This window comes from Entelurus aequoreus, linkage group LG28 (genome assembly GCF_033978785.1).
Source record: "Entelurus aequoreus isolate RoL-2023_Sb linkage group LG28, RoL_Eaeq_v1.1, whole genome shotgun sequence".
In the NCBI taxonomy this organism is placed as follows: domain Eukaryota; kingdom Metazoa; phylum Chordata; class Actinopteri; order Syngnathiformes; family Syngnathidae; genus Entelurus; species Entelurus aequoreus.
The window spans coordinates 10,656,584-10,668,588 of record NC_084758.1 but is presented as its reverse complement, the minus strand read 5'-3'; the positions used below and the strand labels follow the sequence as shown (position 1 = coordinate 10,668,588).

Genomic DNA, 12,005 nt, shown 5'->3' with positions numbered 1-12,005 from the left:
CCAATGTGTGTAAAAATTTTGGTGAGTTTTGAAGTATTTTAAGGGGGTCAAATTACAGCTCAAAGAGGCAAAAACGAGTGTTTTTAGTCATTTTTTGTGTTGAAGGGGAAATTGCCAACTTCCTGTTGGTTTTTGCCAGAGGATGGGAAATTATGAATTGTAGGTGTAAGTGAGACCTACATACAGGTTTTCGTTTCATGTCTCTACAACCTTCCTAGTGGGAGTTACAGGCAGTTTGTTTTTGTTTTTTTCCTAGGGGGCGCTAGAGCGCAATTTTGATTTTTGGGGTTTGGTTTTTTTACTAAAGTGTGCTGTCCCAGTTTTTATATGTGTGTATAAAATTTGGTGAGTTTTGAAGCATGTTAAGGGGGGCAAAATAGTGCGCAAAGCTGCGGAATAATAATCAACCTTACAATTTCAATAGGTTCCTTTGTACCTGTATAAAGGACTCCCTGTGGGAGTCCTTTATACAGGGTACATGCGGACCCTAATTAAAGTTGCAAGCAGCGATGGACGGGACCGACATTGAGGGCTCATAAAATCCAAACCGGAGCAGTAATTAAAACTCTTTCATCAACTTTTAATCAGAAGGGTTCAATCTCTCTCCTGTGCTAATTTGAAGCCGGCACGACAAACGCGCTCAGAGGAGATAATGTTTGAAAAAAGGTGACTGTTTTTACTCAACTTTCGTTTTGAAGGGGGAATTGCAAACTTCCTGTTGATTTTTGCTGGGGGTTGTCAGTGTATGAAATATAGGTCTAAGTGAGACCTACATAGAGGTTTTTGTTTCATGTCTCTAAGACATTCCTACAGGGAGTTACAGGCAGTTTTGTCTGTGTTTTCTTCCTAGGGGGCGCTAGAGCGCAATTTTGACTTTTGGGGTTTGGTTTTTTGATAATGTTTGAAAAAAGGTGACTGTTTTTACTCAACTTTTGTTTTGAAGGGGGAATTGCAAACTTCCTGTTGATTTTTGCTGGGGGTTGTCAGTGTATGAAATATAGGTCTAAGTGAGACCTACATAGAGGTTTTTGTTTCATGTCTCTAAGACATTCCTACAGGGAGTTACAGGCAGTTTTGTCTGTGTTTTCTTCCTAGGGGGCGCTAGAGCGCAATTTTGACTTTTGGGGTTTGGTTTTTTGATAATGTTTGAAAAAAGGTGACTGTTTTTACTCAACTTTTGTTTTGAAGGGGGAATTGCAAACTTCCTGTTGATTTTTGCTGGGGGTTGTCAGTGTATGAAATATAGGTCTAAGTGAGACCTGCATAGAGGTTTTTGTTTCATGTCTCTAAGACATTCCTACAGGGAGTTACAGGCAGTTTTGTCTGTGTTTTCTTCCTAGGGGGCGCTAGAGCGCAATTTTGACTTCTGGGGCTTGGTTTTTTGATTAGATCGCAATTTTCGCCAGTCCTGATGTGTGTGTCCAATGAAGCATGTTAAGGGGGTCAAATTACAGCTCAAAGAGGCGGCGGTATAATAATAATAATAAAACGCTAGAAATTCAATAGGGTCCTCTGTCCCATAATAATGTAAGTGCATCATTAAGCCTACATGAACTCCATGGTGTTCAGGGATGAACAGTCTCTCCTATTGCTATTGTACTATTTTTTTTCAGCTATAGTTACATTAGTCATTAGTAATGGAGCAGCCTAGTTTTGAATGGCAGGGTCCCTGCTATCATAAAAATATAACATTTACATAATAAAAATCAACTACAGGCTTCCCAAATGCTGTCATAAATTAAGCATGATGAGTTGACTTGAAACTGTTTAATGTTGCACTTGTTTATATGTAGAAGAAAATTTGGTCATTTTATTTAATGAGGCAGTTTAATGTTGATTAACGTGGGCAGAATTATTATAGTGTTCCCAATGTTAAAAGGATAAAGCCATTGTTTACAAATTTGGTAAAAAAATAAACAAAAAATGTACATTTTGTTGTTTTCTTACTGTACCGAAAATGAACCGAACCGTGACCCCTAAACCGAGGTACGTACCGAACCGAAATTTTTGTGTACCGTTACACCCCTAAGATGAAGTCCTATTTTTGCAATAGTTTCCAACTTTTTACGCTTCCATTCTATTCATAGTTTACTTTCGTTCGGTTTCTTGCTGTTAGTGAATTCTGCTCTTCAAGCGTGGATTTAAGTCTGTCTATGCTAAAGCAAACCCCCTTCATGTTACCAAATGGGTGCTGGGTTGCTAGGTAACCGTCTCAAGGTTATTTAGATTAGGCCATCAGCAGCGAGGCAAACAACAGAGGATGCCCGAGTTGCAGGTGACATCATCGACGCGACAGCGTTGCAGCTGCTGAGGGTCAGCAGACGTGAGAAGGCCAACACCCGCGTGACTTGTTCAGTCACCGAGGGCTGGATGGTCTCGTCAAGATGCTCCCAAAGTGAATTGAAAAGACTGTGCACATGCTAACTGACCTGCAGCGACTCTGCAAAACAAAACAACCAACCTCAATAAGAACAACAAAAGAGTACCGTATTTTCCGGACCATAGGGCGCACCGGATTATAATGCGCATTAAAGGGGTGGTATTATGATTATTTTTTTCCTAAATTGAAAACACTTCCTTGCACACATTCTCAGGACTTATGCAGATGCCAAACACAGATCAGCAGGTACAAGAAGGTAAGAAAAGTTGATTTTGCATAATATCGCGAAACGAAACAGAAGATAATATGTCTTACCTTATACACACACCATAATAATACTCCCATGTTGAAGCACAGTACAATCCATCAAGCGGTGTGGCTTCATAGCTTACCAAAGTCCTACTAAAACATTTTGGTAGATTTTTGAGCACCGTGTGTAATGTTCTATATTTTCAATGGAACATATAAAATGTTGGTGTTGTTTACTTGAGTCATATTGCAGTCTACACATATCTCTTATGTGTGACTGCCATTATATTACAGTCTACACGTATCTCTTATGTGTGACTGCCATCATATTGCAGCGTACACATATCTCTTATGTGTGACTGCCATCATATTGCAGTCTACACGTATATCTTATGTGCGACTGCCATCATATTGCAGCGTACACGTATCTCTTATGTGTGACTGCCATCATATTGCAGCGTACACGTACATCTTATGTGTGACTGCCATCATATTGCAGTCTACACGTATCTCTTATGTGTGACTGCCGTCATATTGCAGCGTACACGTATCTCTTATGTGTGACTGCCATTATATTGCAGTCTACACGTATATCTTATGTGTGACTGCCATCATATTACAGTCTACACGTATCTCTTATGTGTGACTGCCATCATATTGCAGCGTACACGTATCTCTTATGTGTGACTGCCATCATATTACAGTCTACACGTATCTCTTATGTGCGACTGCCATCATATTGCAGCGTACATGTATCTCTTATGTGTGACTGCCATCATTTTGCAGTGGACACATATCTCTTATGTGTGACTGCCATCATATTGCAGTCTACACGTATATCTTATGTGTGACTTCCATCATATTGCAGTCTACATGTATCTCTTATGTGTGACTGCCATCATATTGCAGTCTACACGTATCTTTTATGCAGTCTACACATATCTCTTATGTGTGACTGCCATCATATTGCAGTCTACACATATCTCTTATGTGTGACTGCCATCATATTGCAGTCTACACGTATCTTTTATGCAGTCTACACATATCTCTTATGTGTGACTGCCATCATATTGCAGTCTACACATATCTCTTATGTGTGACTGCCATCATATTGCAGTCTACACGTATCTCTTATGTGTGACTGCCATCATATTGCAGTCTACATGTATCTCTTATGTGTGACTGCCATCATATTGCAGTCTACACGTATCTCTTATGTGTGACTGCCATCATATTGCAGTCTACACGTATCTCTTATGTGTGACTGCCATCATATTACAGTCTACACATATCTCTTATGTGTGACTGCCATCATATTACAGTCTACACATATCTTTTATGTGTGACTGCCATCATATTGGAGTGTACACGTATCTCTCATGTGTGACTGCCATCATATTGCAGTCTACACGTATCTCTTATGTGTGACTGCCATCATATTGCAGCATACACGTACCTCTTATGTGTGACTGCCATCATATTGCAGTCTTCACATATCTCTTATGTGTGACTGCCATTATATTGCAGTCTACACGTATATCTTAGGTGTGACTGCCATCATATTGCAGTCTACACGTATCTCTTATGTGTGACTGCCATCATATTGTAGTGGACACATAACTCTTATGTGTGACTGCCATCATTTTGCAGTCTACACATATCTCTTATGTGCGACTGCCATCATATTGCAGCGTACATGTATCTCTTATGTGTGACTGCCATCATATTGCAGTCTACACGTATCTCTTATGTGTGACTTCCATCATATTGCAGCCTACATGTATCTCTTATGTGTGACTGCCATCATATTGCAGTCTACACGTATCTCTTATGCAGTCTACACGTATCTCTTATGTGTGACTGCCATCATATTGCAGTCTACATGTATCTCTTATGTGTGACTGCCATCATATTGCAGTCTACACGTATCTCTTATGTGTGACTGCCATCATATTGCAGTCTACACGTATCTCTTATGTGTGACTGCCATCATATTACAGTCTACACATATCTTTTATGTGTGACTGCCATCATATTGGAGTGTACACGTATCTCTCATGTGTGACTGCCATCATATTGCAGTCTACACGTATATCTTATGTGTAACTGCCATCATATTGCAGTCTACACATATCTCTTATGTGCGACTGCCATCATATTGCAGCGTACACGTATCTCTTATGTGTGACTGCCATCATATTGCAGTCTTCACATATCTCTTATGTGTGACTGCCATTATATTGCAGTCTACACGTATATCTTAGGTGTGACTGCCATCATATTGCAGTCTACACGTATCTCTTATGTGTGACTGCCATCATATTGTAGTGGACACATAACTCTTATGTGTGACTGCCATCATTTTGCAGTCTACACATATCTCTTATGTGCGACTGCCATCATATTGCAGCGTACATGTATCTCTTATGTGTGACTGCCATCATTTTGCAGTGGACACATATCTCTTATGTGTGACTGCCATCATATTGCAGTCTACACGTATCTCTTATGTGTGACTTCCATCATATTGCAGCCTACATGTATCTCTTATGTGTGACTGCCATCATATTGCAGTCTACACGTATCTCTTATGCAGTCTACACATGTCTCTTATGTGTGACTGCCATCATATTGCAGTCTACACGTATCTCTTATGTGTGACTGCCATCATATTGCAGTCTACATGTATCTTTTATGTGTGACTGCTATCATATTGCAGTCTACACGTATCTCTTATGTGTGACTGCCATCATATTGCAGTCTACACGTATCTCTTATGTGTGACTGCCATCATATTGCAGTCTACACGTATCTCTTATGTGTGACTGCCATCCTATTGCAATGTACATGTTTCTCTTATGTGTGACTGCCATCATATTGCATTCTACACGTATCTCTTATGCGTGACTGCCATCATATTGCAGTCTATACGTATCTCTTATGTGTGACTGCCATCATATTGCAGTCTAAACGTATCTCTTATGTGTGACTGCCATCATATTGCAGTCTACACGTATCTCTTATGCGTGACTGCCATCATATTGCAGTCTATACGTATCTCTTATGTGCGACTGCCATCATATTGCAGCGTACATGTATCTCTTATGTGTGACTGCCATCATATTGCAGTCTACACGTATCTCTTATGTGTGACTGCCATCATATTGCAGTCTAAATGTAACTCGTATGCAGTCTACACATATCTCTTATGTGTGACTGCCATCATATTGCAACGTACACGTTTCTCTTATGTGTGACTGCCATCATATTGCAGTCTACACGTATCTCTTATGCGTGACTGCCATCATATTGCAGTCTAAACGTATCTCTTATGTGTGACTGCCATCATATTGCAGTCTAAACGTATCTCTTATGTGTGACTGCCATCATATTGCAGTCTAAACGTATCTCTTATGTGTGACTGCCATCATATTGCAGTCTACACGTATCTCTTGTGTGACTTCCATCATATTGCAGTCTACACGTATCTCTTATGTGTGACTACCATCATATTGCAGTCTACATGTATCTCTTATGTGTGACTGCCATCATATTGCAGTCTACACATATCTCTTATGTGTGACTGCCATCATATTGCAGTCTACACGTATCTCGTATGCGTGACTGCCATCTCCTGGTCACATTTATCACTACACCATGTACCCAATAAAATTGCTTCGAGGTCGGTAAGCACAACCAGAATGATGCCGTACATTAGGCGCACCGTATTTTTGGAGAAAATGAAAGGATTTTAAGTGCGCCTTATAGTCCGCAAAATACGGTGACTCAAGAAAGGTCCCAAGCCAGCGTAGATAGATGCAAGTTTTAATTGTGATGAGACCGGACTTTTCTGGAAAAAGATGCCAAAGAAGACTTGTTTCATAGCGGGGGGGGAAGACACTGTCTCTCGTTCAGCGGCGCCTCTTTCAAGTGTGCACACACACACACACACACACGGCCCCTCCTGTGATCCCTCCCTTACCTCCGTCTCTCTGCTCCTTTCTCGCCAGCTACTCCTTTGCCGATGTTAATGTCAGTGGATTTGACCTTTTGAATGTTTATTATTGTAGCAACATGGTTGTTAACGTGAAGGATTTTTGAGACTTCCATATGTGTGTGTTGTTGTTGTTTTGGCTTGTTTATAGAGAGAAAGTTGATTTATCACCTCCCTGTTCTATGTAATATACAGTAGTGTATACTCTACACCAGGGGTCACCAACCTTTTTGAAAGCAAGAGCTACTTCTTGGGTACTGATTAATGCGAAGGGCTACCAGTTTGATACACACTTAAATAAATTGCCAGAAATAGCCAATTAGCTCAATTTACCTTTAACTCTGTTATTATTAATAATTAATGATATTTACACTTAATTGAACGGTTTAAAAGAGGAGAAAACATGAAAAAAATGACAATTAAATTTTGAAACATAGTTTATCTTCAATTTCGACTCTTTAAAATTCAAAATTCAACCGAAAAAAAGAAGAGAAAAACTAGCTAATTCGAATCTTTTTGAAAAAAAAAAAAAAAGTATGGAACATCATTAGTCATTTTTCCTGATTAAGATTAATTTTAGAATTTTGATGACATGTTTTAAATAGGTTAAAATCCAATCTGCACTTTGTTAGAATATATAACAAATTGGACCAAGCTATATTTCTAACAACGACAAATCATTATTTCTTCTAGATTTTCCAGAACAAAAATTTTAAAAGAAATTCAAAAGACTTTAAAATAAGATTAAAATTTCATTCTACAGATTTCCTAGATTTGCCAGAATAATTTTTTTGAATTTTAATCATAATAAGTTTGAAGAAATATTTCACAAATATTCTTCGTCGAAAAAACAGAAGCTAAAATGAAGAATTCAATTAAAATGTATTTATTATTCTTTACAATAAAAAAATAAATTTACTTGAACATTGATTTAAATTGTCAGGAAAGAAGAGGAAGGAATTTAAAAGGTAAAAAGGTATATGTGTTTAAAAATCCTAAGGTTGTATTTTTTCTCTAAAATTGTCTTTCTGAAAGTTATAAGAAGCAAAGTAAAACAATTAATGAATTTATTTAAACAAGTGAAGACCAAGTCTTTAAAATATTTTCTCGGATTTTCAAATTCTATTTGAGTTTTGTCTCTCTTAGAATTAAAAATGTCGGGCAAAGCGAGACCAGCTTGCTAGTAAATAAATACAATTTAAAAAATAGAGGCAGCTCACTGGTAAGTGCTGCTATTTGAGCTATTTTTAGAACAGGCCAGCGGGCTACTCATCTGGTCCTTACGGGCTACCTGGTGCCCGCGGGCACCGCGTTGGTGACCCCTGCTCTACACTGTACCTACTGTGTTTCCTTGCAGGGAGTAGGTTTAAAGACGGCAGAGAGGAAGTTAGGAGGATAGAAGTTACCTGAATAGCCTTCTGAGACTGGACGTCCACAATGAGCACTCGATCCAAGGTCGGCTGTGCGGCATAAATAAATTTGTCTTTAACGTTGACCGCTGAGGACCACACACACTGCTGGATGATGTCATCTTCTGAGGCAGGACACAACTCCTCCTGGGAAAGGAAAGATAATAGTTTTCGTTATCTGCAGTGTTTCAATGTTTTTGTTAATAGTGTGGCAGTGCAGCGTGTCCGTGTCCACACACACACACACACACATATATATATATATATATATATATATATATATATATATATATATATATATATATATATATATATATATATATATATATATATATATATATATATATATATATATATATATATATATATATATATATAAACAAACCCCGTTTCCATATGAGTTGGGAAATTGTGTTAGATGTAAATATAAACGGAATACAATAGTTTGCAAATCATTTTCAACCCATATTCAGTTGAATATGCTACAAAGACAACATATTTGATGTTCAAATTGATCAACTTTTTTTTTTTTGTGCAAATAATAATTAACTTTAGAATTTGATGGCAGCAACACGTGACAAAGAAGTTGGGAAAGGTGGCAATAAATACTGATAAAGTTGAGGAATGCTCATCAAACACTTATTTGGAACATCCCACAGGTGAACAGGCTAATTGGGAACAGGTGGGTGCCATGATTGGGTATAAAAGTAGATTCCATGAAATGCTCAGTCATTCACAAACAAGGACGGGGCGAGGGTCACCACTTTGTCAACAAATGCCTGAGCAAATTGTTGAACAGTTTAAGAAAAACCTTTCTCAACCAGCTATTGCAAGGAATTTAGGGATTTCACCATCTACGCTCCGTAATATCATCAAAGGGTTCAGAGAATCTGGAGAAATCACTGCACATAAGCAGCTAAGCCCGTGACCTTCCATCCCTCAGGCTGTACTGCATCAACAAGCGACATCAGTCTGTAAAGGATATCACCACATGGGCTCAGGAACACTTCAGAAACCCACTGTCAGTAACTACAGTTGGTCGCTACATCTGTAAGTGCAAGTTAAAACTCTCCTATGCATGGCGAAAAACGTTTATCAACAACACCCAGAAACGCCGTCGGCTTCGCTGGGCCCGAGCTCATCTAAGATGGACTGATACAAAGTGGAAAAGTCTTCTGTGGTCTGACGAGTCCACATTTCAAATTGTTTTTATAAACTGTGGACGTCGTGTCCTCCGGACCAAAGAGGAAAAGAACCATCCGGATTGTTATAGGCACGAAGTGTAAAAGGCAGCATGTGTGATGGTATGGGGGTGTATTAGTGCCCAAGACATGGGTAACTTACACATCTGTGAAGGCACCATTAATGCTGAAAGGTACATACAGGTTTTGGAGCAACATTTGTTGCCATCCAAGCAACGTTACAATGGACGCCCCTGCTTATTTCAGTAAGACAATGCCAAGCCACGTGTTACGACAGCGTGGCTTCATAGTAAAAGAGTACTAGACTGGCCTGCCTGTAGTCCAGACATTGAAAATGTGTGGTGCAATATGAAGGCTAAAATATGAGAAGGGAGACTGTTGAACAACTTAAGCTGTACATCAAGCAAGAATGGGAAAAAATTCCACTTCAAAAATGTGTCTCCTCAGTTCCCAAACCTTTACTGAGTGTTGTTAAAAGGAAAGGCCATGTAACACAGTGGTAAAAATGCCCCTGTGACCACTTTTTTTGCTGCCATTAAATTCTAAGTTCATGGTTATTTGCAAAAAGTGTGAACATGAAATATCTTGTCTTTGCAGTCAATTAAATTGAATATAAGTTGAAAAGGATTTGCAAATTCTCTTTTTTCACCATTTACACAACGTGACAATTTCCCTGGTATATATAAGACATACTGTACTGTGCGTGGGGGAGTAGCTCAAACACAAATGCACATGTAAAGCAGCTACGGAGGCGGAACATATGTTGTGTTTTCTTCTTATGGAACACTCCTGACGACGACCACCATATTTTTCTTCAAGAATTAATTAGAATACTTAATCTGCATTAATCGCACCATGCCAGCAACAGGCTTAAGAATATTATTTGTCCATTAGCAGCTTGCTTGCTTTCATAACAAAACTGCGTGCAATTGTTGTGTGAATGCTGAAGAGCACCAACATTCTTTATGGATTTTTTATTTATTTTTATTGAACAACAAACATACATTTATAATACACACAAAAGTGGAGGCACTTTCAACATAACAATTTGATGCATTCATTTATATATTTGTGGCAATTAGAGTTGGCGCCCTCGCTCATGAACCCATTGTTGGAAACACGGTCTTCCAGAGTATAAGAAGACAGAGCAGCAGGGATCATTAGTGTTGCCCACTTATAAACGAGATACTTTTTGTAAAAAAAAACAAAAAACACTAGCGACAAATCCAGTGGAGACTTGGAAAAAGAAAATAAAAAGAGTTCATTTCGGCACGGACTACAAAGGCGGAAGCACGCACATTTTCAGGACTTATGCAGATCTCAAATACAGATCAGCAGGTACCAGAAGGTAAGAAAAGTTGCTTTTGCATAATATTGTGAAGTAAAACAGCAGATAATATGTCTTACCTTATACACACACCATAATAATACTCCTATGTTGAAGCACAGTACAATCCATCAAATGGTGTGGCTTCATAGCTTACCAAAGTCCTACTAAAACATTTTGATACATTTTTGAGCGTCGTGTGTAATGTTCTATATTTTCAATGGAACATATAAAATGTTGGTGTTTACTTGGGTCACATTGCAGTCTACACGTATGTCTTATGTGTGACTGCCATCATATTGCAGTCTACACGTATATCCTATGTGTGACTGCCATCATATTGCAGTCTACACGTATCTCTTATGTGTGACTGCCATCATAATGCAGTCTACAAGTATCTCTTACGTGTGACTGCCATCATAATGCAGTCCACACGTATCTCTTATGTGTGACTGCCATCATATTGCAGTCTACACATATATTTTATGTGTGACTGCCATCATATTGCAGTCTACATGTATCTCTTATGTGTGACTGACATCATATTGCAGTCTACACGTTTCTCTTATGTGTGACTGCCATCATAATGCAGTCTACACGTATCTCTTATGTGTGACTGCCATCATATTGCAGTCCACACGTATCTCTTATGTGTGACTGCCATCATTATGCAGTCCACACGTATCTCTTATGTGTGACTGCCATCATATTGCAGTATACACATATATTTTATGTGTGACTGCCATCATATTGCAGTCTACATGTATCTCTTATGTGTGACTGCCATCATATTGCAGTCTACACATATATTTTATGTGTGACTGCCATCATATTGCAGTCTACATGTATCTTTTATGTGTGACTGCCATCCTATTGCAGTCTACACGTATCTCTTATGTGTGACTGCCATCATAATGCAGTCTACACGTATCTCTTATGTGTGACTGCCATCATATTGCAGTCCACACGTATATCCTATGTGTGACTGCCATCATATTGCAGTCTACACATATCTTTTATGTGTGACTGCCATCATATTGCAGTCTACATGTATCTCTTATGTGTGACTGACATCATATTGCAGTCTACACATATCTCTTATGTGTGACTGCCATCATATTGCAGTCTACACGTATCTCTTATGTGTGACTGCCATCATATTGCAGTTAACAGGTATCTCTTATGTGTGACTGCCATCATAATGCAGTCCACACGTATCTCTTATGTGTGACTGCCATCATATTGCAGTCTACACATATCTTTTATGTGTGACTGCCATCATATTGCAGTCTACATGTATCTCTTATGTGTGACTGCCATCATATTGCAGTCTACACGTATATCCTATGTGTGACTGCCATCATATTGCAGTATACACGTATCTCTTATGTGTGACTGCCATCATATTGCAGTCTACACGTATCTCTTATGTGTGACTGCCATC

At 38.8% G+C, this 12,005-nt stretch overlaps 1 protein-coding gene across 1 annotated transcript in view; it reads right to left on the bottom strand.

The window, feature by feature from the left end:
• fstl5 (follistatin-like 5) overlaps nt 1–12,005 on the bottom strand; it is a 336,564-nt gene that overhangs the window by 36,434 nt on the left and 288,125 nt on the right. Inside the window, exon 11 of the mRNA XM_062039647.1 lies at nt 8,030–8,179. Within this exon, the coding sequence (XP_061895631.1) occupies nt 8,030–8,179 (150 nt within the window). The remainder of the gene's footprint in view (nt 1–8,029; nt 8,180–12,005) is intronic.